This window comes from Castor canadensis, chromosome 12 (genome assembly GCF_047511655.1).
Source record: "Castor canadensis chromosome 12, mCasCan1.hap1v2, whole genome shotgun sequence".
NCBI lineage: Eukaryota > Metazoa > Chordata > Mammalia > Rodentia > Castoridae > Castor > Castor canadensis.
This window is the reverse complement of record NC_133397.1, coordinates 14,795,050-14,822,923: the sequence shown is the minus strand read 5'-3', so window position 1 is coordinate 14,822,923 and position 27,874 is coordinate 14,795,050. Positions and strand designations below refer to the sequence as shown.

The 27,874-nt window shown below is 34.0% G+C and overlaps 1 protein-coding gene across 2 annotated transcripts; it reads right to left on the bottom strand.

Moving 5' to 3' along the window:
• Positions 1-716: 716 nt before the first annotated feature.
• Gen1 (GEN1 Holliday junction 5' flap endonuclease) lies at positions 717-27,766 on the bottom strand. Of its 2 annotated transcripts, none has more exons than XM_020172598.2 (14): positions 27,371-27,766; positions 23,041-23,216; positions 22,195-22,381; positions 19,154-19,330; positions 17,740-17,850; positions 16,226-16,299; positions 12,966-13,057; positions 11,561-11,699; positions 11,005-11,041; positions 10,843-10,923; positions 9,806-9,936; positions 6,700-6,761; positions 4,981-5,124; positions 717-4,327 (listed from the first exon to the last, which is right to left on the bottom strand). In XM_020172598.2, exons 2-14 carry the CDS (start codon positions 23,199-23,201, stop codon positions 3,003-3,005), a joined length of 2,721 nt encoding a protein of 906 aa, XP_020028187.1. In that variant the 5' UTR covers positions 23,202-23,216; positions 27,371-27,766; the 3' UTR covers positions 717-3,002. The 2 variants fall into 2 exon arrangements, with proteins under 2 accessions (XP_020028187.1, XP_073905314.1); XM_074049213.1 differs by having other exon boundaries at positions 23,041-23,213.
• Positions 27,767-27,874: the final 108 nt, after the last annotated feature.

Genomic DNA, 27,874 nt, shown 5'->3' with positions numbered 1-27,874 from the left:
GGCATCAGAGTATATACATTTGTGCCTATGTGAACTTTATAGCAAAATGAATCCAGACAAGTCACTTCTTACACATTTTATTACTTTCACCTCACAAAATCTCAAGAACAGTTCTAGATATTGTTGCATTTATCTGGACTGAATGGTTCTAAACTGATAGCCCAGAGTAATGGGTGACAAATCAAGATGAACAGATACCTAGGAGAATCTTTTTTAATGGGACAATTTTTTTTCCCTGAATATTCAAAACACTGCCCTACAGCCCTTATAGAGTTGTTGAGATGATAAAAGCTTTGTAAAGAACCTAGCTGTGCACTTAGCTATACTCAGTACTTCAGTTGTCTCCTTTCTTTGGCAATGTGCATTTTTACTTCTTGGGTATTATGAAAGATAGTGTTATGAACATTCATGCACGTTTTTAGATGGGCATATGTTTTTCCTCTCCCAGAATATGTCTGGGAGTGGAACAGCTAGGCAACTATGTTTAAACATTTGAGGACTGTGTCTGAAGTGGCTGCCCCATTTGATCCTTCCACCACAGCAGGTTGAGGGTTCCAATTTCTTCACATCCTTAGTTTTAAAATTTTAGCTATCTTATTGGATGTGAAGTGGCATTCTTCTGGTGTCTTTTGATTTGAGAATTTCTTCATTTGCTTGTTGACCATTTATGTATCTTGTTTAAAGAAATGTCTATTTGGATAATTGCTCATTTAAAACTTTTCACACCTATGATATGTAAATATTTTCTCCCATTTCACAGGTTATCGCTTCACTTTTTTTTTGGTGGTACTGAGGTTTGAACTCAGAGCCTCATGCTTCCTATGAGGTGCTCTACTACTTGAGCCAACCCGTCTTTTCTGCTTTATTTCTCAGATAGGGACTTCTGACTTTTGCTGGGGCCAGCCTCAGACCACAATCTTTTTGTGCCCCATATGTAGCTGGGGTTAAAGAAGTGAACCACCATACCTGGCTTATTTGCTGAAATGGGTTTTTTTTTTTTCTTGCCTGATCTGATCTTGAGCCACAATCCTCCCAATCTCTACCTCTTATGTAGCTGGGAGTGTGTACCACTATGCCCAACACTCTTCACTTTAATGGTGTCCTTTGAAACAAAATATTTTTATATTATTGTTGTATGGGGGCACATTATGGTGTTTACAAAGGTGATTACAATATATCTTAGTTGAATTCACCCCCTCCACTATTCTCCTTTAATCCCCTCTTCCCCTTGAAACAGAAGTTTTGATGAAGTCCAATTTTATTTTTTTTGCCTATGCTTTTGGTGTCCTAAGAAACTCTTACATAATCCCAAGTCACATGATTCATGGCTATGTTTTCTTCTCAGAGTTTTACATCTTGGTCTTTGATCTATTTTTGAATATGGTGTAGGCAGAGATTAAGCTCCATTCTTTTCCATGTGAATAGCCAATAGCATTTATTGAAAGATGGTTGTTTTCTCATTGAATTGACTCAAAAAAATCACTCAATCATAAAAGTGAGGTTGTATTTCTGGACTGTCAATTCTATCCCATTGATCTCTAATGATCTCCACATCTACCTGTAAGCCAGCACATTATCTTCATTATCATGGCTTTGTAGTGAGTTTTGAAATCAGAATTGGTGAGTCTTCCAATTTTTTTCAAGATTGTCTGACTATTCTGTCTCTTAAATTTCCATCTGAATGTTAGAATCAGCAGGCCAGGTTCTGCAAAAAACAGTTGGAATTGATGGGATGGCCCTGGGACTGAAGATCAGTTTGAATAGTACTGCTGCCTTAAGTGTTCTTCCATGATCCATGATCATAGGATGTCTCTCTACTTATTCTAATTTTGTTCACAATTTCTTACACTTTTAAGAGTATACATTCTGCACTTCTTTTGCTACATTTATTCCAAAGTATCTTCTTTTTGATGATGTTGTAAATGGAATTTTCATTTGGTGACATTTCATTTTCATATGCTGTAGATGTATGGAGATATAATTGATTTTTGTATACTGATGTTATGCTCTACATTGTTGAACTCATTTATCAATTTTAGCAGATTTTTAATAGATTGCATAGGATTTTCAATATACTAGATCTTGTCATTTGCAAGGAGAGTAATTTATTTTTTCCCCCAAAATTGGATGCTTCTGTAGAACTTGTGAGTACTAAGTGAATTTATGCAAGACAATATGTGGAAGTACTTAAAGTCAATATTGTATAGATTCATTTTTTTTAAACAAAAGGGAAAGAAAAAAGTGCTACACAAAAAAAAGGAAACAGAAAAACCAAAGAATTAGAAGGCAAGGAAATGAGTTCCCACAGCACTATTATATTATTAATTAGTTGTGTGATTCTGAGCAAGTTTCTAAACTTCTGGTTAAACATTTGATTTTTCAAATCTTTTTTTCATTTCCTGTATCTGTGAACTTCTGAGAATATGTACAGAGTGACTTTTCTTAGTTTATTCAATCATTACAACAGTGATTTTTTACTTCATGTATTGGCCATACTCTCTCCTTTTCCATTTTACTTTTCACTGAGAATAGGTAACTAAAAATGGAAGAGCAAACTAATGGTATCTTCACACTGGGGGAAGATAACTGTCAGGAAAGGTACAAAAGAAGACACTGCAAGACAATTTGGAAGAGTTTTGATCCTCTTGGGAACAACACAAAATTCAGACAAATGCTTTAGAGGTCTGTGGCAGACAAAAGCAAAAATGAGCAAATAAAGCATTTACTCTGTCAGATAATGTACTAATATTTTAAAACTGTAAAGAAGAATCAATAATTACATTTCAAAAACAGTAAAATGTGTTTTAAAAACATACATTATCTGTAGTTGTCATCACAGGACATCATCTCTTAAAACCAAAGTTTTAACAGTTTTAATTACAATTTTCATTAAAACATGTTTCATGAAATATAAAACCACATTAAATTTTTCTAGACACCATCCCTCTTCTGCTAATGCTGACAGTAGTAGAGTAGTAAGTTATACTTAAGTATTTTAAATTTCAAGGGTTTTGGAACCTTAGTTTTAATCTTTGACACAAAGGAAGAGGACTATCCAAACAAGTTCCAGGGTTACAGTCCTTCTTATGATATTGTAGAAACCTCTGAGAACTGTTTGTTGGATCTGGAAAGCAGTTTTCTCCATTTCCAGCTGTCTTATGGGACTTCACAGAAAGCTCGGTCTCCTTAGTATGCACCTTAGGTCCACTGAATTTGCTGTGGTTACTGTCTCTGGATAGGACTGGGTTATACTTCTGAGAACAGTGCTCCATTTTCTGAGTTGGGTCCTTAGCTTTCCCATGCACTGGAGCACTTTCTTCATCAGAGGAACATCTGTCAAGGCAAACACTATTCATGACAATTTTCTTAGAGGATTGCTTATCAACTTTTCTACTATGATAGAAAATAGTACTTGGTGGTCCAACTTGAGCACTAGAGGTCTTTACTATTGAGTCATTGACAGAATAAGGTATGGAAGTATTCACTTTACAATTTCCTTGAAGCAGCTGGTCTTCTTTTAGAATTTCAGAGTTTCTGGATTCATTTTGCAAATGAATTCTCGGAAGGTCCTCTGAAAGATGTGATGGATAATCAGAACTACTATTAACATGGCACAATTCTTTTACCCTTAATAGGGACAAAGTTTTGAGGTCAACATCTGGTTGTACATTATTCTGAGGAAATAATTTTTTATTTATTCGTTCCTTTAAAGACAAATCGTGAAGATATAAATCAGTAATGCCAGAGAGCAGATGCTCTTCAGGACTAATCTTTTGAAGAGTCCCATCTAATACTTCATTGTTGTTCATGGTATACTGTTTTGGCTCACATGACAATTGTTCTAGGGTATTTTCAAAGCCAGGAGAAATGGTTGATAGCTCTGATTCAAGTTCTGATTGTAAATCATGAGAGAAAGTATTCCTTTGAATAGCTGGAGAATTACTAAAAGAAGTACCTTCCCAGTCAATGGTGCTCAAGTGTAGATTAGCAATCATAGATACATTATGGGATGAGGTATTTGGTTGAGTAGATTCTGAAACTATAGACTTATTAATACCCTTCACTGGCTCTTTTGTTGAAGGTCTAGGAGAAGGCATTAACTGTTTTTGTGTATTCAAATAGTAAGCACCTTCAGGTAAAAGCAAGCTATTCAGTGACGCAGTAATAGATTCCTGTGGTAATACAGGATGAGGAGCGACTTCCAAATTTAACTTGGAATTCTGCTTAGGAAAGATTTCACATGTGGGTTTTGAAGTCATGAGTGCCTGAAAACTCATTACGTCATCAGATTCTGGCAAATTATTTTCTATAGACTTAATTTTCATACCTGAAAAGAAAAGAAAAAAAAAAATATAAAATCAACATCTATTTTCTTTTCCTTAACTTGAATAAAAAAAAAAAAGGGTTCAGATAAGAAATTTTCCATATGAGCTATTTTTGCCTTTTTTTTCTTCCCCTGGGTGAATTCCTGGAAATGCAAAGTATTTGGCTCTGCAAACAATGTTACGATTGAGTTGTTTTCCTCAACGACTGCTAAGAAATAAGAAAATGCATTTATAACTCAAAATGTGTTATACACATATTTTGCTTATATAATTATATAATAATTGCTTATTATATAAATATTATATAATAATTGCTTATTATATAAATATTATATAATAATTGCTTATGTAAGCATTATTATTAACACTTGGTTAGTTAGTAGACACAGAGCTGAATGGTACAATCCTGGCCTTTCAGCTTTAAAAAATTATGTAGGGGAGGGGGATGGAAATGTAGCTCAACAGTATAGTGTTTACATAGTACTGCCAAAAAAAAAAAAAAAAAAAAGACAAAGAAGCAAAAATACCATACCTACTCTTACTCTTGATTTTACATACTTTCAATAAAATTTAGACAAGATAGATTCAAACAGAACAGGTGGTGCATCTATAACATTGGTGTGTGGTACATACAGGTATCCAATCCAATACTTACTTTTTTGTTTCTTCCCTTTAATTTCTAATTTTTGTTTTTGGTAAACAGCAACAACCTCAGGATAGGCCTCTTCAAATAATGATTCTTCTTCGATTGTAAGTACAGCCAATTCTCCAGGTTGTTTATCTTCCATAGCATAATATTCTAAAAGATTAAAAATACAGTAAAGCAGCCTTAATTACAGATTGTAAAAATCAATTTTTCTAGGTAACCAAGTCATCCATAAGCAGATAATTCATTGCAAATCTTGCTTTGTTGCATTTCTTTTCTAAAACTATCGATACTAATAGAGAATTTCTTTTGCCTGACAAGTACTGGAAAGAGATTCCATTTACATTAGAATTTTAAATTCTTTTGTTTTAGCGATGGCAGCAGCAGCTTTGAGTATAGAAAGCCTTCTTTGGATAAAGGTGGTGGTTTTAATTTCAAGTGTAATAAGTGCTGAAATTCTAGATAAGAAAGGGAATAGTTGTTTGCTAGGACTTTGACAACAGCTTTCTTTAGTGATAGCTTCTGAAAAGAATAGAATTGAAAGGGTCATCAAAAATATTATGATTTTCCAGATTGCAGTTTCAAATTTTATTAATCTCCTCCCACTTCTTTAAGATTTTGAGCGTGAACCCAGGACCTCATGAATGCTAGACAGTACTCTAATATTGAGCTATACCCCCAAACCTGTTTTATCAATCTCTTGAAGATATTCCCAGTCTTACTGAATTTATGAGCAGCTGATAAATATACAAGAGAATGCCATACGGAAATTTACAACACAATATATTTGACTAGATTTTGGTGTTTATTCTATATGTGGGCAAAACTGTATGAAAAGCCAAATTACAACAAAAATATTGAAATGTGTAAAGCAGAAAAACAGAAAACAGGTGATCTTAAAACAGGTGTCTTACACTAGCTTGGGATACATTTCCTTCCTTAAAAGATAGTTCCTATAGGATGAGTAAAAGTGAGTACCAGATCTTCAGTTTCAGACAGGGAGATGCACTGTCAAACTGGGTTAGGATCGCTTTCTTTCCTAAAGATGTATTAGTTGGTAGAACTGTTCCTAAATAATTTTCAAAATTCTTTAGCCTTCTATCCTCTTATAATAGCTTAGAATGGTTTATCTAATTCATTGATTTTATTCTTCAGTTTCCCACAGTTAAATTTTTATTGAAAAAATCTATACTTTCATTTATCTAAATCAGAATGATTTAGATAATCATTCTGATTCCAATGCCAAACATTGGAAAAGGATTATTTTCCTTTTTAAATTATCTGTACTTGCCTCTATTTTGGAAGTTAACTCAGAGTTCACAATATCTCTCTATGTGGCAAAAGGTACTTTGACAATTATAAATTCCCATGAATTCTAAGAAAGCGAGAGGAAGAATAACCCATCTACCACTGAACAACTTCAATTGCTTTAGAATCAGCTACACATGAAATCTGATGTTTAGATCATGTGAAGAAGCATTTTCTTAAGACATATAAATCAAAATTATTTTGGTATTATTTTCTCAAACATTACAAAACAAATGTCAAATACATTAAAATAAAATCACTTAAAGTTTATCATACTATTAGTCCAGGTCTATTTAAAATATTATTGATGGTAAGTTTTTCCTTTACATTTCACAAGTATTTTCTATATGTGCACAATGTTTACTATACATATATGGTCAAAAGTTGTAAATGAAACATTTGCTTACAGTGGATACATACCAGGCTTTTCCCATTCTATTTCAAAGCAATGAATTCCATTTCTGATTCGGGGCTTAACAATTCTAAAAAAAAAAATTCATTTATTGAGGTCTAATTGCATGAGTTATTTGGAAATTTTCAATGTACAGAATGAGTAATTCAACTTTCATTGATTTTTACTTTAAATAAAAATATTACAAGGAATTACTGCCTAGTTATGTCTTTGAGCAGTTTACTCAAAAGAATAATTTCATTGCTGGGTGTATAGATTTATAATTGTTAGAGTTTCTTAGTACATTGTTCCTTTCATTATTGTTCAGTGTTCTTCTTTTCCCTAATGATTTTGGTTTTAAAATTTACTTGTTATATTACTTTGGTAAACACTGGCCTATTAGATTTTCTTAAATCTGTTTCCAAACTTTGTGTAGCATTTTTCTGCACATTTCTTGTAAATACACTACTGAACTTTGTTTAGTTACCCAGTAGAACACTGTGTTTAACAGATGAGTTTAATCTACTTATATCGTCATTACTGAAATACCTGGATTCATTCATAAACCTTATGTTGTGTTTTCTGTTATCAGCTTTTTCTTTGCTACTTCCCCTTTCTTCCTTCTTGTATTCTTTTGGTTCCACAGTTTTAATTTCCTACTTTAATTGTGTGGTTTGGATGACAGAGATTATACTTCTAGCGGTTAAATATATTAATACATGATGATGATGATACAGTAGAATATGTGAAGTATATAATCAAACATCTTAGACTCATCACTTAAAATCTCTAAATATTTTAGAATGTTAGTTTATCTTTGTAATTTATTAATTACTAAACATAGATATTTATAATTATTTTTCTAGTCAATTTATTAAATTAGACATACCAATTTCTGTGACCACTGTTTCTCATAATCCATGTCTTCCCCCCGCTTTCACTTTTTTTTTCTTTAACTATATCCTATAATAGTACTTTTAATGAGGATCTATGAATGGCAAAATCTTAGTCTAATTATGTCTGAAAATGCCTTTCCTGTGAAAAACATTTAGTAATTTCTAGGTTTCCAGTTATTTTGTCAGTACTTTGAAGTATTACTCCATATTTTTTTCGGCATATGTTACTGTTATGAAAGATGTGTGCTATCAGATTGTCATTCCTTTGTATTTTCTCTTTTTTCTTCCCTATTCCCTTCCAAACTTTTTATTTTGGGCATTTTCAAACCTTTAGAAAAGTTGCAACAGTATAATGATTACTCACACACTTTCATCAGGATTCACGGGTCATTGACTTCTCTTCTCTCCATTTGAAAGTTAGCTGCAGACATGCCTCATGATGTCATCCCTGAATACGTACAATAACCTCCTCCAGTCATGACACAACCCTATGCTCAGGAAATGAGCACTGAGATAATGCTATTATCTAATGTGGAGTTCATACTAAAATTTTCCCACTGTACTTAAAAATATAATTTCTGGCTTAAAGAAAATCCAGAATGCTTAAATTTTGCTCAAATTATCATGTCTCTTTAATTCCCTTTAATCCAGAAGACCTTTCTGGCTTTTTGTTTTGTTTTGTTTTATGTTGTGACATTTTTATTTCCAGGGAGTCTAGAACGGCAGTTCAGCAGAACGTTCCTCACTTTGGATTGGATTCAAGTTCAGACTAAATTTCTGACAAAAATACTACATAGACAATGCTGTCTTTCCTACTTTACCATAACAGGAGGGACATGATTCTGCCCTACTGCCTATTATTAACCCTTGCTTGTTCAGTTACACTGAAGTCCACTTTTGACGGTACCATTTTTCTTTGTAATAATCTGTAGAGTGATACTTCAGACAATGACTATTCTCTTTTTCCTGCAATTTTTTTATTAAGGTTTTTGACATTCATTGATAATTCTTTCCTCAATGGTTTGGCACATTTTAAGATTTTTTTTTTCTTTTACATTTGATGTCTACAGTATGCTGGATTTATTTCATTTATTGTGCTTATACTTAGAGTATAATTTAAGAATTTCTGTCTTAAATTTTAGAAAATGCTCAGATAGCATCGCTTCAAAAATTATTTCTCCACCTTTCTTTTTAGCTTATAGAAATATACTGGACATTCTTAATTAAATTGGTCTCCAAGACAAAACTACTCTGAAATATTTTTTATCTGAGTCTTCAAGCTGCCTTCTGTGTGACTTAACAGTTTCAATTCCCTCACTGTCTTTGACCAACTTCAGTCTGGAGTCCCATCTACTGCTTTTTATTTAAACAACTAATTTTCTTAACTTTTAAGATTTCTAATAATTCACTTTTTATACTCATTTATTTAAAATTGTTTCTGCCCATTTTCCTCATTATCTCTTTTAAGGATATGTATCTTCATTTCACTGAGCTTTCTAGCATTTTGAAAACCTTCCCAACCCTCAAAAAACTTTTATCAGAATAGTGACTGCTTTACAAAACTAATCTGGAGTGAATTCATGAATTCAACACACTGTTGTGTTTTGAACTATTATATTTCTTCATAGAAGATGTGGCTTTTTTCTTCTGTTCTTCTTTTTTTATATTTTATCTCTGTCTTCACTTCTATTTTCTCTAGTCCTTGTTGAGTAGGCTTTAGTAACTGTTTTAATCACTTAGCCCAACCTCCAACCTGACAGGAACAGAGAATTCTAGCCTCATTGCTGGGTTTTAAGAAATAAGCCTGATTCCATCTTGCAATTTTGGTCCCTATCTTTCTTTTACTTCTTGATGTCTTACCTCTTAGATGCTGCTGTTGTTCCTAGTCTAGGGCTCTGTAAAACCAGTCTCAGTCCCATTCACTTTGAGCTTTTGTTCCTTTGCTGTTTCAGTAAACAGTTTTGTTAAACTTGGGTGTCTCTTTTTTATATTTATTTGTTTATATAATTTATGATTACTATGTGTTTGAAGTTGCAAAGTATTTCAAAGCACGAACTTACTATATCATCTTGACTGTGAGCCCTGCATAGGATTTTAATATTCTAGGTGGCCTTTCCTAAATCTTAAGAAAACAGAGAGCTATGTATCCCACTGTTGGAGACATTAACACATTTTAGATCATAAAATATTCAAATGGAAACACACGGTCTTCATCAAACAATTCTTTAAGTTACATTACCGAATTGGCTGCAGTTGACTAGAATTCTTTCTTCCAAGTTTCCTTTCTATCATGTCATAGCGGGTCAAGAGCATCAGCAATTTCTCAGATGCATAGTGATTGGGCCACTCCATTTTTTCAAGAGTGAATCTCTATAATTATAATAAAAAGAAAACAAGACTTAAAAAAATTCTTGGAGACAAATAGTACTCTCAGGTGATATTATTTTTTTCTTTTAGAATTAATGTTAAAGCAATATTAATTAAAATATTCCCAGAAAGAATAATGAGCTTCCTAAAGAAAAAGTATTAGATAATAATGAAGTTGTAAGGGTTCTTGACCAGAATGCTGGTATAGTATTTGCTGGATGCTGGTTAAGTTATTAACTTATTGTAGGCTCAGTTTCTCCATCTATAAAATGGTGTTAATGTAATTCGGTTTACAGACTGTGACGATTAAGTGAGAATATATGTAAGGTATTAAATGTAGTAGTTTTTATGTGTCTAATAAATGATGACTGCCATTACTGTGGTATTATTATGGTTGTTGGTAGAGGTAAACACCAAGTATTTGCTACTTGTTGAACCACTCTGTGCCCCTAACTATGTTAGGGTCAATATACATAATCTCATTTAACCCTCATGGTGGCTGCATGAGAATAATACATATCCTGGGTCATACAGTCAATGAAAGACTGTGCAAATTTACATGTAGGTTACTAATTTCAAATCTCAGTACTTTTGAAAACTGTATTGCCTTCCACAGTGAATATACTTGATCCTGATGCTCTCCAGTTGTGAGCTCCTCTCCTCACACACATATCTCTGGATACAACACATCTGTAGACGGTAACTTAAGACATCTTCTAAAAACCAGCATAACTGTGGTTTGCCTTATGTCTGCATAATGTGGCCACGGAGTGGCAAAGGAGCAATGATTAGAAATAAATGCTGAGTTTATGGATGGTCCACAGCCGTTTTAATTTTTAACTTCCTCTAGGACTAATCAAAGTGACTATGCCTTCCTATCTTTGTATTATACAGTTTATTTTCAGATACCTGAAATAATAATAAATCAGGTCTTTGGTACCTGATGACCTTCCCCAATTTATTCTTGTTCAAAAGGAATTCTTGAATGACCTAGAGAAAATAAGCAAGAAATCAGAATTTTGAAACATCTAAAATATTGTGAAATTAATACATAATTGAATTAATTATTACCTCATGGAATGGGAATCCCTCACAACTGCAAGCTTTCCTGAGAATAAGTTACATATATGTTACTACAAAATCAGGCAATTTTAGACAGATGCTAAAATAATCTTATGCTATTCGTGTATGTAAATGAGAAAATGAGACCTGTTGAGACTATTCTAGGAATGGGGGGGAAGGAGGATAAAGGAGAATGATGGAGGAGCTGAATTCAAGTATGATATATTTGATACATTGGAAGAATTTCTGTAAATGCCACAATGTACCCCTACTTAGCACAATAAAAACAAAAAAAATAAAATAATCTTATCCAATCTCCTCTCACTTAATGAAAAAAATCAATGTATTTTAACTAGTCATTAAGATTTCTTTGAATAATTATTAAATCACTACCTTCTGAAATGGTTGATTTTCTTTTCTTTTTTTTTTTTTAACAGAACTAAGAAGAGTATTTTTGAGATGCGGCTTACACAGGCATGTGGGGGGAAGTTAACATGGAAATAATTCAACCACAGGCGTGTATACCGGTCACGCCAGAAAAACCTGAGTGTTTAAGAAAGCTTACTTTTTGATATTGTTCTCCACACCCTGTAGCTGCCTCTCATGCCATTCACAAGGACAGTGGTACTCATAGTCATGTGGTTCACAGTACCTATCACGCTCACAAAATTTGCATCCATTACGTTCGTGATCCTTAGGCGAACCTTTATGGAGACACAAAGAAGTATAATTTTCACTGGTTTTTGGAATTATCTTCTAGATGCATTCTTTTGCTATTGTTTAAATTTTCAAAAATTAATCGTTCCTAGCACGGTGTCTAACTAGCATAAAGGTTTCAGTACGTTTAGGTTGAATTGCACAATGTATGCTCTTTGGATTGGGGTAAGTGGAGCTTCAGCTATTACTATCACATGACATTAAAATGATTGCTCTTCTATTTGAAAGCATTAATTTTGCACCTTGAAATTATAAATTCATAATAATCGATAATGCACAAACTTCCTGGCTTTTGTAGTAACTACATGCTGGAAAAGTAGAACACAATTGGTAGTAAAAAAAGGTATTTACTTAGTGGAACAATTCAAGAAATGGTTTCTTTAATGAATATATTAAAAGAATATGTCACTTAATGACCTCTCCAAGTGTGTAGCTCAGTTACACATAGAGCTATTTTTAAACTATTCTCAGAACATGAGCTGAGTGTGATGCAGCACAGGTGCAGGGTCATAGTTTTCTTTAAAAGGAAAGTGTGACAACTTTCAATGGTTCGGGAATATAGAAGAGTACAATACTTGATATGACCTAAAATTTTTAGTAATAGAAGACTATAAGTGGCATTTTATTTATAAGAACATTTATTTTCTTCCATGATTTCACTTAAAATTTAGCAGTGTTAATGAAAACATATTAAGAAACATAGATAAAGCTGAATTTCCTTTAAGAGATGAACTAACATGATCTCCTAATCTCTTTTGGGACTGAAAGCCTTTCTGACTACATGTTATCTTTTTTTCACCAAGACTAACGAAGATCCAATGTATATTCAATGAAAGTGAGCATACATTATAAATTAATTTTAAATCATTATCTTATGCCCAGTAGAAAACATATTATAAGACAACGAAGAATCATTTAAGTATATAAATGCAAATTACTGATCCCATAGTTTCAGTCTCATTTTCCCTTGACATTTTTCTTGAGATGAATTCATATATCAAAAATTTATCATAGTTTGAAATTGTAATTATCCTATATTTATCATTTCCATCACATTATTTCATTCAGGAAACATTTATTGAGCGCCTAGTATGTGTAACTCACTCCTGACTACAAGGTGTTCTCAATGTTGAGGGGAAGACTACATAAAAAACCTCAAAGTGCTATCAGGCATGAAAATGTACACTAAGAAGGAAATGAAAGTGTGGATTTCAGGCTCTAATAGTCTACAGATATTCCCTGTGTTTGCTTACCTGGATGGGAACACACAGAGCAATGAGTCAGTTTTTTAGGTATTACTGGTTGTGGAATAGAGTAACAAGGTCTTTCATTCCACTGATTAAACCTTTAATAGAAAATGTTTGAAAAGAGAAAAAAGAAGGTCATGAAAATACCATGTCATTCTACTCTATAACCTTTTATCTGCCAAGATTATTTTCCCTTTCGTGGTAGATAAATTTGATGGCCTACCCTAGGAAAGTTCTCAGCCACAAGTTTTAAATGTGCCCCCTAAAGGTGAAAGAACTGCAAAAGAAGTGTGTTTATCTATATAAATGTATATGTAATCATATTCATTCAGTCTTTTTTAAGAAGCTTGGTAGGCACTAACACATAGGGCAAATGATTTGAATATATGTCTTTGATCTCTTCTATGTGTGCCAAATATAAAACAAAACAGAATTGTGTACACAAACATTTTTCTGTATCAGAAATAAGAGTAAAGAGTAATGTACAAAGTCAATGAAAACATTAAGCTGCTGGGTAAAAACTCTTAAAATTCAGATTATTTGAAATAACAAATAGCAAAACAACATTGCTTATTTAATGAAAGATTTTAAGAAAAATGTATGCTACTGTAAGATTACTAGCAAATAAAGTTAATTTCATTTTTGGCTAAAGTTCTGGGTTAATACAAAACTGCCAAGGGTAGTTAGGTATTAATTATAAAGCACTGAATATTCTGAATTATGATCCTCTACACACAGAAGTCAAAGTTTTAATAAAAATCTAAATTATCTCTTCAGTTCACTGGGTAATATCTGGTACTCAGAATAATTATTTAGCTTTTGGAACTTCTGACTCATTTACTACCAAGACTAAGTATAAACTTCCTAAAAATTCATAGTTAATGCTTCTGGATAAGTAAGAAATGAGCTTTGAAAATTAAAAACTAGGGAAAATTAGTCTAGACTAACAAACATAATTATCCATTCTAATTTTTTTAAGTATTAAACCCTTATGAAATAGTGCCAAAAATACATATTTGCTGAAACTGTTTCAGTAAGAACATCTTGGAATTAGTCAGGTATTTGCCTGCTTTTCTTTCTTTTATTATTCTTGATAATTCTCAAATGATTCTTTTACTCACCCTGTAACAAAGTATACCTATTCTTTCCTGCTTTGGCACAATGACCACCGATATCAATAGTGGATTTTAGTTTTAGATCTGTCAAATAGCTTATAGCTGAAAGAGAAGCATTATAGGGAAGAGTACAGTTGATATGAGATATCATTTATGGTCACGCCTTCACTTAAGCCACTTAGTGTAATATATGGTACTTAGAGTAATCATTTTGCTTTTGGAACTTTTAACTCATTTACTACCAAGACTGAGTAGAATTGCTACTCATATTAATTCATATTAATTGCTTCTGGATAAATAAGAGGGCTTAAAAATTAAAAGCTAAGGAAAATTAGTCTAAACTAATAAAAATTAGGCAGTCACTCACCATGTCAAGCCTAGTGGGGCCAAGGCTGTTAAGTCTCTTAGTCTCCTTTCTTTCTGATTTATTCTCTACCTTATTGTTGTCAATATTAACTTTTATAAACCATTGCTTTCAGCAAGTAAAGATAATTCGCATGCTTTTAGGAGAGTAAACAGCATAGTTTGTAAACTTCAACATAATCTGTATTTTAGTTGGTTTGAATATGCAAACTTCAGAGCCCAAATTAATTCTAATTCTAATTAATGTATTATATTATAATACATTAATACATATTAATATATGTATTAATGTATTATAATATAATATATTATATAACACATATATATTATATATTATATATATATAACATAATATATAATTCTAATTAATGTATTATAAAATGTGTAGCTGCAGAACAAAGGCTGAAGTTAAAAAAAAAATTGGGGCACCATAAGGGTTGAAATTCAGGGCTCTGTACTTCCTAGGTAAGTGCTTCACCACTTGAGTTATCCCTGCAGCCCTTTTTTACTTATTTTTCCAGGTAGGGTTTCATAATTTTTTGGGGGGCCACCCTCAGCTGCAGTGACCCACCTATCTAAACCTCCTGCACAGATAGGGTCACAGCTCATACCACCACACCTGGTTTATTGGTTGAAATGGGATCTTACTATTTCAACCTGAAAAACAATCCTCCTGATCTCCACCTCCAGAGCAGCTAGAGTTTCAGCCGGGTGCCATCACATCTGGCTGTATATTTATTCAAATAAAAAATAATAAATTATTTTAAAAATAATAATTATTTATTAAATAGTAAATTATTTTAAAAATAATAATTTTTTATTTAAATAAAAAATACAATTTTTATTTTATTTAAAATAAATTTAAATAATTTTAAATTATTAGATGCTACAGGCATCTAATTTATAGAATGTAAATACAATATTAAGATATTAAATGTAAAATTATTTTATTTTTGGTGAACTCGGGACCTAGTACTTGTTAGGCAAACACTCCCAGCCACTTTTTGCTTTAGGTTTTTTTTTTTTTTAAACGGTACTGGGGTTTGAACTCAGGGCCAACACCTTAGCCACTCCACCAGCCCTCTGTTGTGATAGATTTTTTCGAGATAGGGTCTCATGAACTAGTTGCCCAGCCTGGCTTCAAACTGTGACCTCCTAATCTCTGCCTTCTGGGTAGCTAGGATTACAGGTGTGAGCCACTGGCACCTGGCTCTTGCTATAGTTATTTTCAAATAGAGTTTTACACATTTGCCTGGGCTGACCTGGACCATGATTCTCCTTCATAGCTGGGATGACAAGGACATGCCACAACATCCAGCTTGTTTGTTGAGAGAGGAGTATCACTAACTTTTTGCCTCAGCTGGACTTAACCATGATCCTCCTGATCTCTGCCTCCTCAGTACCTGGGATTACAGGTGTGAACAACCATGCCCAGCTTATGAAGATGTTTTAATGTCATGTTTACTTTTACTTGGTGATCAAACAGTATAAAATAAGCCTATGGCAAAATACCCTTGGTTATAAGTAAATGCATTTGACACCATATTAATTGTGTTTAGTGAGCTAATAGTGTATTTTTTAAAATATAGTGTGGCTCAGAACACATATTTTCTTTCTTCCTTTGGAAAACTTCAAAATTAATAAAAATAAAAATATTTTAAATGAAAACATGAAATACTTTAAAAATATAAAAACTTTTTAGGAAAGCATAATCCATTTGTAATATTCATTATTAAGTTTAACAAAAATAAAAGTCTAATACTGGAAGAAAAAGTCATTTTTAGTTACCTCTGAAGCAAACTTTGGCCTTTCAAAGTCTGTATAAGTTTTAATGCTTGCTCTTTTCCAACTCCAGGAACTCCCTTTCAAAGTGGAAAAACAAATTCAAATATTAATAATTAGGCAAAATATTATTCAGCTTTATTTACACTTTATTTGGCTAAAGTGCAGTACATTAATTCAATGGAACATTGTGCAGCTGAAACACAGAATGAGGTAACTGCTTAATGATAGAAAAAAATGTGCAAGATACATGTTATATGTAAAACTTCACAACAGTGTATGGTGTGATTGAACATGCAAGTTAAATAACAATTACACTGTTAGTTTATGTAAACAAAAAGTTACATACCAAACCTTTCTCTAGGGGAGAAAGGAATATTATTTTAGATGGTGTTCACTTACTTTGCTGTGATAATATTTTGTCTTAATTTTATATTATGATTATAATCAGGAAAATCAGGTTTATTTAATTATATGAACATTTAATATTTAAAGACCCTGACCTCAAAAGGAGACTTCTAAGTTAACTCTTGATAGTAAAATCCTAAGAAAATTAAAGTGCTAATTTCTAATGCACAAAGTTCATATACATAAACATGTCATAATTTCTGGCTTATTGGAGACTTACAATAAAATAATGGTCTATGGTACTTAAAGGTACCTGCTTTCTTTTTTTTACCAGCTTGAAAAAAATATCACTGATTTCTATATTTGGTTACTGAAGACTTAAGTTATAATCAGGGTTAATAATTTTACTATCCTACTATTTTTCTCCTTTCTCCTGGGCATAAGTGATAAAGAAAATTACATGCTATTCTTCTTTGCGCTTCTCTTGGAAATAGAGGTTAAGTATAAGGATACAGAGATGACTGGTGGAGACATAATGATAGGATTATATAGTAAGACCAAGCTGTCATTTTAATTTTTATATATAGTACTTAAGAAATTTATTCTTATGATTCTTATCACTCACCCTGTTATACCTATTTGGTGCAGAGTATTATATTGTTTATACTAAGACATTAACAAAATGTTCTAATGAACAAAACCCAATGCAATACTGAAAGGCATGGAAGTATGAATGGTTTATCTCGATCATCATGTTGCTTAGCAACAGTAATAATACTGAGCATATGCACAACTGGAAAGCTATAATGGATACTGAAAACTAAAAAACAGACAAAAGAATGATAGAAACTAACAACAGAATGATACAAGAAAAGAGCAACTCCTATGTTTCTTTGAAAGGGTAGTCAAACTTCAATATGAATCTCTTCACCTAGAGTAACGGTTTACTGAGGTTATTATTCTGTGGTTCTACTTATTATCCTGTTCTCATTTACAACATTTGGAATCACAAGTCAGCTTTTTAACACCATCTGAAATGCTGATCATTTTAGTTACCACATGGCTTATTATGCTTAAAATTGTATTTTAATTCAGATTCTTAATCATATAACAGCATGAAAGGTACCAGAAAGACACACTATGAAAAGAAAATAAATATGATTTCAGCTTGCCTTTGGAAGATAATCACAGCCAAGAAGTATTGCTAGTCCAACCAGAGCATCTCTATCCAAACCTAGTTTATTCTTGATGGATGACATAGTGTAACAGTCAACATGCGGGTCCTAAAGAAAGTAAATTTAGTTGAATCCTCAAAAGGTGTTTTACACATTAAATGATATTACAATGAAAAATTTGTCAAAATTATCTTTAAATGCTTATTCCTAAAAAATTATCTTGATCACCAGAATCTTCATAGAATCTGACATTTGGATAGATGAAAATAAAGTCATAGTTTCAAAAAATGGCTCTGAAAATAAACCATAGTGGGCAATTTTTCCCTTGATTGCTTCTAGGTACGGAAAAAGGTATATAGTACTGTATAATGCATATAACCGAAAATAAACATTCCTTGTAATTGTGGTACTTACATTTAACTGTTATTAGTAGGTTGGTGCATATTCTTCCAAAAAAACTCCCATTTTTCTCTGACAGCTATACACTAATATTTACTACTATTTTTATGTAAAAGTAGAACTATATAAAAATGCTATTTCATAACATTTTCCCCCAATAATATTCCTGGATATCTTTATGTCAATATACATAAATGACTGTGTAGTATTGAATCTTATGGACTTTGAGGTAGTATTTCTCAGTGAGGGCACTACCAGTATTTTGGGAGGGGTAAGAGGATTGTCTGACAGAAGGTTTAGACAACCTCCTCCCAAACCACCAAATATCTAGGTATAGATTCCCTCCCTTTCCCAGTCCACTGACAGTACTCCAGCTGTGAACCATAACTATAAAGCATTTAACCATTCCCCTATGAGCATTTAGGTTGCTTTGCTAAATTTTTGTAATTATTAACAATGCTACTGGGAACACCCTGCCTTGAGTATCCAGAGGTGTTTTTGAGCATAAAATAGTAAAACTGAAAATTCTGGTGAAGGCATTACAACTCACATACAATTTTGTAACATACCATTGAAAGTGATTTAGAACTAAACCATGTGAATAAGCCCAGTATTAAGTAGAGAAATCCACATTTTTAGGAGCGTGAACCTTGTCGCAATAACTAAAAATTTATTTTTAATTGATTATGTAAAAATCACTAAAAATGTGCCTATTAGAAGGGTACCATGTAATCACTTGTATTGATAAATGTATACAATGTGCATATAATATTTAATTCAGGTTACTGATATATCTCAAAATATTTATCATTTATTTATGGTGAAAACTGTCAAAAATCCCTTCTAGCTTCGTGAAGTGTACAGCAATGATTTTAGGAACAGGAAACACTTACTTACTAATTGCTATTTGCCAGGCATTATGGTAAGCATTTTACACATACTTCATTTAATTAACCCTTTAACACAAAAGGTAACTTGCAAACCAATACTGAGGCGAGAAAGAAAAACATACCTTGACGTTCATAGTGAAATTCCTGTAAACAGTGTGGGCCCCATAGAGGAAAGCATCCCCATCATTGGTGAGGCAGCCATCCACATGACCACCCGCATTGAGGTAAGCACACATGGCTTCAGCTTCCCCAGCAGCCTGAACCCAGGGGATGCCCAAGCATTCGAGCATATCAAGGCACTAAAACAAAAAGCAGGTGCAAGGAATTAAATTTCTCCGTTGTTTAATTTACTTCTATATTAGAAATATTAGCAGTAGCCATTTAGGTATTTTAAAAATCACAGGATTTCAGAAACACTTGGAAAACTGAAACTGAATACTTGATGGGACTAAGGAACAGTTGCCAAACTTTTAGGTGGGATAATAAAAATCATATTATGGTTATATTTATTTTCTAAGAGTCATCTTTTAGAGTGACAATGAGATAACTGAAAATTATGCAGTATTACAACTGGGATTTGCTTCAAAATAATGTGGGAGTAGAGCAGTGGTTAAGGACATAGATGAAACAAGATGTATCAAGAGATGATAATTAAGAATGGTAATAGATTACCTTTCCATTGTTTTGTCATAAAAGTTCATATTTTTAATGCCAATTACAAAGTAATCCATGTTTGATTGTCATTGTTTTGTTCAATGCTATTAGCTTCACATTCTGGAAAACCTTTTAAGGACTAGTTGATCTTTCTGGTCATGTATTACTCTTTCTGTATTGATGAATACTGAGTATGCTGGGAAAAAAGAGGCTATTCACCAGTACTTTCTACAAACTGGTAGAATAAACATCTCTCATCAGACTGATTAATTGCTTGCATGATTACATAAACAAACTTCTGCCAGATGTTGCCCAAGGTGGACAAGGTTCAAAAAGACAAAGTACTGCTGGGTGTGGAGGTATATGATTGCAATCACAAAACGTGGGAGGCAGAAGCAGTAGGATTACCAGACTGAGGACAGCCTGGGCTACATAGCAGGGCTTGTCTCGAAGTGCCCCCTCCTCCAAAAAAAGGACAAAGTTTTACTTCTCAGGATACTAGCCAGGTTTTTAAAGAGAGTTTTGCCACAGGCATTGCTTCTACCTTGACCTTAGATAAGAAGTGTCTTTTCATAATTAGCAAAGTTATTTCAGCTTCTGGCACCATTTGTTATTACAACTCCTTTCAAAGAACCTAAACAGAAGTTGTGATGAAGCTGGTTCTGATTTTTTCCTCCTGTATGTCTCTATCATACAGGATGGTGGTAGTGCTGCGGGAAGACTAATTTGTGCTTTTCCTACTTAAAGACAGGCAGTAGATTAAAAGGACATGGGGGTGTATGGGAGTGCAGACATCCGAAATGGTAATAGATGAGCAACACTGAACTGACACAAAACTGTCAAAAAGCACTGTAATGACTGCAATACAGAAATACGAATGGAACAATTCTCTGAAGGCAAGATAGATGGAGATACTGGGCACTTGATGTCCCAAGTAAGAGGTCCATGGGTACTTTTCGGGAACTAATTTCACAAGAAATAATTAGAGTACAATATAGATCCTTATTTCATCTACTGACAGTTATTAAGGTGGAATATTAAGTAACTGAAAACTACTTTAAGAAAAGAAAACAGGAGACACTTCAGAGAAGAGAAAAACGACTACTAATTTATGCAGTGCCTTTTAAAATAAATGAATGTTTAACCAAAATAAAGAAAACCAGGGAAGTGAATTCAAACATAATATTAGGTTTATATTGTTAATATTGGAAAAGCTTGCACAAAACAAAAAATTAAAACCTCAAGAGATAAGCAGGTAAAGGACATGAAGGTTGTTACCTAAAGAGGGTAAAAATGTTTAACTCACTGCTACAATTATACACTAAATGATATAGCATTGCTTTTGTGTAGCATGATGATAAATCTAACATCTGGAGTTGTCGTGAATGCACAGAAATTGTATCTGTACTGCTAGAAAGTAATCAGCTACAGCCAAAAAAAAAAAAAAAATCCAAACTTTAGTCTATTAATTCTACTTCGGGTAATTTAATCTAAAATCCAAAATCATAAGAAAAAGCTGTATGCACAAAAAATGTCAACCATTATTTCAAGTATAATGGAGAAAAACTAAAGTACAAATGATGTGCACAATCTTGAGATTGATTCACAGCTTCATACATGTCACACAACCACTACAAGTTATGGTCTGAGTACAATATGGCTCATGGGAACTATGCAGATGATATGCTAAGTGAAAAGCCCACAATAAAAATTGTTTGTGCCCTATTAAAACACTTTAAAAATATACATTTGAGGCTGGGCACCAGTGGCTCATGTCTGTAATCCTAGCTACTTGGGAGGCCAAGATACAGAGGATCCTGATTTGAGGCCAGTCAGGGCAAAATAGTTCCTAAGACTCCATCTCCAAAATAACCAGGGCAAAATGGACTGGAGGTGTGGCTCAAATAGTAGAGCACTTGCTTTGCAAGTGTGAAGCCCTGAGTTCAAACCTTAGTCCCACCAAAATAAATAAGTAAATTAAAAAAACATATAAAATCTTATTTTGGATGATTTCTTCCTTACAAAAATATAAAGTACAATATTACAAGTAATAAATAATAGATTTTTAACAATTACTTTTTAAAATTACATGCCCTAAGGGAAGCCAAATATGTATTCTATATAAGAGCTATCATAAATTTTGAATGTGTGAAGTAGGAATTAATGAGCTCTCATATATCCTTGGAATTCTTTATGTACTACAGATTTTACAAAAGGTAAGATGATAGAGTCCCTACTATGTACTAGTTATTTTAGACATATTTTCTAGAATTTTTATTGCATTGCTGTTAAGTATTACCAATAAGAACTGAAGTCCACATAAAAGTCCTGCCCAGTATTGGCAGAATTTCTAAATGCCAGTGCCAGGAATCGAACTCAGGTCAGTTTTACTTTAAAACATACACTCTTTTCCTAGTACAGTTAATGAGTGTTGAAGTTTACAAGCTTTATTAAAGTAAAAGAACTCTTCAATCCAAATAAAAATGATTAATTGAATCTGAATGCTTGCCTCTCTTAAGACTGAGCTAAATTGTGATCTCCCTGTTTTCTGCGACCATGTTTTCCCCGAAGGTCCATAACGCATCTGATTCCTCTTGCTCATGACATCAGCTTTCAGCTTTGGTGGTTCCCCTTCCATAACAAACACTAATTTCACACCCATTTGCGTTAAACACGAAATACGAAAAAATAAGTTCCTGAAATATATAAATTAGTGATATATTAATACATTGATATATATAGAGAGAGAGCAAAAGTCCAGATAGCATAACATCTAGCTAGTATCAAAATGTTATGCACAAAAATGTTTTATAGACTACACTAAGACTTTATCTAAGTGGAGTGGGAAACCTCTGAGTATTTTAAGCAAGGGAGACTTTGCTATGTGGAAACTGGCTTGGAATAGGAGGCCAAGAACAGAGGAAAGGAAATGAGTGAAGATGTCCTTTCAGCAGTTCAGATGAGAAATGAGGTTGGCACAGAATGAGTTGCTATCTCTAGAAACTGAGAAAAGTTTGTGAGTACCAAGTGTAATTTAGGAGAAGAACTGGAAAGAGTTATTGATGGACTGGGTGTGGGGGAGAGGTAAAAGAGGGAGATAATGTCTCTCAAAGTTTTGACTTTTAGTGATGGGAGCATTCTAGTGGTTATTAGGAGATAGATAGGAGGGCCTGGAGTTCAAACATAAGAGGTAACAGTCTCTAAGCCATCAATAAAAATGACAGTCCTAGATATGTTAAATATACTTAAAATAAAATACGAAACAGGCAAAAAAAGAATTAAATTTGAAACAAAACCAAGGCACCAAGACTGTTAATATAAGCATGCATTTATATTACAAAAATTTTTCCTATACCTGAGGTGGGGCTTCATGACAATTCCAATCATTTTTTTGACTGACTGTGCCTCACACACCCAGAGACTCAGGTCAACTGCAATGGTTTTCCCAGCAAGATCCTGCAAGTGTATGTGCTGCTTAACAGGCTCCAAAATTTGCCACAAGTCATTGACTCCCATTCTGGCGATTATCTGCTATAATTTGAAACATGCTTTATAGAAAATTGTCAGAAAAAACAAGAACAGAACAGTATTTCAAACAATATATTATGAGTTAATACAGGATAATTCATAGAAAGTTCTCTTCATTTCTTTCATTAGTCAGCTTTTTGAAATAAATCAAGAACACCCAAAACATTAAAAATGGTGGTAACTAGGTTTGTTCCAGCTGATGACAACCGCTAATTAACAATGCAGAGGTTGGTAGAAAATGCTGGGATTCTCTTAAGTCATTTCTATCTACCGTCGTAACTCTGTTACTAATACCTACTTTGGTATTTCTTAGAGGCCGACTTTTCCTTATTAACCAGTTATACCTTTTGTTTTCCTTTTTCCTTCATAATTATTTGTCAAAGACATTATGTAGCATTTGCAATGAAGATTATATAAATCTGACTACACAAATACAATCCAGATTATTACTCTCTGAATGACTTAATTCACTCCAGAAACACTAGGAGGCAAGAAATACATTAAAATATGTAGAAACCTTCTGAATAAAATCTATTGTATTATCTTCAGTATTCTTTTCTTTAACAGAGGCCATAAATTTAGAAATAAATTTTCTCATATTGGGCAAGGAAAATAAATCCTGGAAGTTGGTATCTGTAATTTTCCCTGTGTTTTTCTGAATCTTAATTTTACAATGTTGCCAGGGCCACCATGAGTATCATTTTTGTGCACTCATTTTTATGAGGTGCACAAATATACAAGATCATGTCAGTTTACAAAGAAAAGCATACAGATTTAAACACAAAGAAGCATTCAGTAGTTACTGTGGTCAAGTGATAACACTGTCTATTTCAAATCAAGTTCTGGCTGAGTGTAACATTGTAGCATAGATACAGAGTTAATGATGTAGCAAATTTTAGAATGAGTGAGGACACATGTTTTCTAGAACATTATTATGAAGGGAAATGAAACTTTTAAGGTATTAACCAACACATAAAACTCAGAAACAAAAATCTTAGTTTTGCTTTCATTCTTAGTTTTTAGTTGCGATTCTCACTGGATAGTGGCACACATTCCTACTAAAGGAAATGATGTAATTCTCTCTGGAGGAACATTAGCATAGCTAATCTTATTTCATTTAGCTATGACCTTAACTCTCACAAATTTAAATACAAGTGTCTTCTGGTTTTAGCCATACCTTTTCTAGAAATCTATTTTAAGATACATTCTTGTGTACAGACTTATACACACTATATACTCATGTAGCATTGATACCGAGAAGAAACAAGTGTCTATCAACAGAGTACTATATGTACTGATGAAAAAGTCTCCAAGATTTAAAATGAAAACAGGTACAATCTAGGTTTTATATTAATGATGACTACAGTTCAAGGTTGGCAAGAAGAATCATTTGTCAGGGTGTATCCCTTTGTAGATGAGCGTGGTGGAGAAAGCCTTTTATAATCCTAGCTACTTGGGAGGAAGATGGGAAGAATCATACAGTTCAAGGGTAGCCAGGGCAAAAATGTTCACGAGACCACATCTCAACCAATGGGTAGACACTGTGGTTCAAGCCTGTCATCCCAGTTACACGAGTGAGCATAAATAGGATGTTCACAGTTCAGGCTGACCCAGACATAAAGACAGACCCTATTTTTAAAATAACCAAGGCAAAAAAGGGCTGGAGGCATGGTTCATGTGGTAGAGTGCCTTCCTAGCAAGCACAAGGTTCTGGATTCAACACCTAGAAACCTTCAAAAAAACAAAAAGTACATTCCTTTGCATTTTAGTTTTTGTATTACCAAATATATGTATTACTTTTCAAATTAAAAATGTTTAAAAACTGTGGCCCTCTAAGGTAAGGAGTAGGAAAGAAAACTAGAAATCTTTACATGGTTTGCCTCTTGCCTACAAAGGTGCAGAGTTCAACAACTTTTAAGGTATTGAACTACACTGAAAGAACAGGTCTTTCGTGTATGAGGTTATAATCAACGTGAGGCCACTTGAAAACCGCTCAACATTAAGTAAAATTTTAAAATACTACAAATATTAAATCCACTGAAATCTATAAATTTTGTCTTGCTTTTTTACTTTTTTAAAAGGGTGAAATTTGAAATTTTTGTGGTGGGGACTTGGTGAGTCCCTACTCAAATTGTATATCAGGTAATAACTACTGATGTCAATTTGTATATATATGTTAGATATAAAATGTATGTCCCCACATATTCACAATTCTGAAAAAATAGCTGTTGACGCAAGAATACTTACCTGAATACTTATATTGTCAGAACAACACACAGCAAGTAACTTTCAATTTAGTTTCAATTAGTTTAGTGAAAAGAAAAGAGTACTAAACTTGGAATGCAGAAAGTCTATGATTCGGTTCTTGATTTGGCAGTGATTTTAGCTGTTTGACCTTGGGAATACTTTTAACCTTTCTTCAAAATGAGATGTATTAAATCAGAAGAATTAGAAGATCCTAAAATCCTTTGAATAGTATGACCAATTTTGGTAAGTTGTAATAAAAAAAAATTATTCTTGTTCCAAAATTACTGCTGGTAGCTCAAGCACATAAATTTCAACTTAAAGAGCTTAAGAATTCACTTCAAGTTAAAACAAAAACAAATCCTTTGATGTAACCAGATGGTGTCCATAAATCAATTCATGCTCCTAAAACTTCCTTAAAACCTAATAAGCTTTTATTGGTTAATTATAAAACTGAATGAGGTGAGAAAAACACAGTACCTTGCTAATTTCACTAATGAATCAAATTTAAAGAACATAAAAAGAAGTCAGTGGCCTGATTTATGCAAAAAAAGCATGCATTTTATTTAAGGCAATTTTGAGCAAAATTTAGAAAACTTATTTTGACAAAAGGCAGAAAACACTTAAATTTCCCAATTCCCATTTAGATGGGAATATATATTTCAATTATATTTCATAGAATTGTTGGCAAATGGTGTAAACTTCATATCAGTGCAAGATTGATTAATTGTATGGGATTTACTACATAATGTCACTTAGTAGTGCTGTTTTTTATAAAATATTTTTGTTTTACTTTCACATGAATTTAGCATTAACTTTGAGGTTTAACTTAATAATAGGAATGAATGTTCCTAGAAGCTGTAGGAATAGCAAGCAAGTGCTGCATTTAAAGACTTTGGTAGGGTGAGACTGCAAAAAAAAAAAAAAAAAAAAAGGGCAGTGTGACTGTGTGAACAGCACAGACAGAGATAAGGAGAGCAAGTCACAGGGGTATACAGACAGAGGTGCTGCACCTAGTCTTGGTCACTGAAAGAAGTGACTTCTAAGCAGGGACCTCCCAACTGTTTCAGGCCAATAAGTCTATTTTGACTGTCATATTTTTCATTAACCCATGACAAATATACATATATATATATATATATATATATATATATATATATATATGCATATGCTCATTTTACATATTTGATTGCTTTCAGAAGTAAAAGGTGGATTTGAAGGAAGGAATTCCATTGCTGGAGGTCAGAAATTGGACCTCAATTTGGGGGTTGGATGACGATAAATGCCATTTGTTCCCATTCTAAAAAGTAAGATTTGGGGGCATAGAAAGTATGTTACTTGGGTGGGTAGTCAGCACATTTATGCAAAGGGTTGTGTGAAGACAGAAGGGGTACGTTAGCCTCGGGTTGAGAAGTGAGCGGAAACCTAAGCCAAGGAACTTCCGTAGTTCGTACTCAAGGAGTTGACACTCCAGGTTGACGCGGGAGGGAAGAAAAGACTAAATACACAACCTTAATGCCCTAAGTAATTGCTATGTGAGAAATGGTTTCAAACTGCAGCCTTAACATGGAAAGAGAACACCAAGCATGAGTATGGGCATCAAGGAAGGCTGGCTGGGATGGCCTTGAACAAGGCGTGGGACTCAACCCCTGGGGGTGAATGAAAGGACACTCGGGTCCGTTGAACCTTCAGGTGTCCACAGGGCAGGCACGAGACCAGGTTGGCAGGCAGGGGCCGGGTAGGACTGGCGGCGTGGCTCAGATTTTCTACTGTCCAGAAAAAGGAAACCACTGAAGGCGTTCTTAGAGGAAGGGAGGCTGCCGGCGGACACGACGCGGCCCTAACCCAGACTTGCAGAAGAACAGATGGAAGGACCAGGGAGGTCCGGGTCTCTACCGTCTCGCGGGACTTACCCGGACAGCCCTTTCTCCTTGGCTTTGGAAGAAGCCCCTTCGTCATTTACCAGTTTGGGCTGAAGTTTAGCTACAGCTGTCTCCAAGTTTCTGAGTTTTCGCAAACGAAAGGTCATTCTGCTCCAAAGCACAAAGCGCCTGGGACCACTTTCGAATCCCGCGCCCTTGCCTCAGGCCCCGCCTCTTCCGGGAAACGGCTGCAAATGAGCCCGCCCCCCATAGCCTTACACCGGGGCCACTCTCTCGGCTCACTTTCCCGGTTCCGTATCGATTGGCAGACGCATGCGTCGACCTGTTGCCATGGGCGCCCAGCGGTCTTCGCTTTCACTTAGGCAAATGGCCTGCCTGCCGCTGAGCCGCGCGTGCCTCATACTTTCCCTTCCTACCGCCCCCTCCTCCCCTCCCTTCCCTTCCCTTCCCCCCCCCCGCCCCGCCCCGCCCCGCCCCGCCCCGCTCTGGGCACTTCCGGTCCCTCCTCTAGTCCTGGAGTGGCGCGAAATCCTC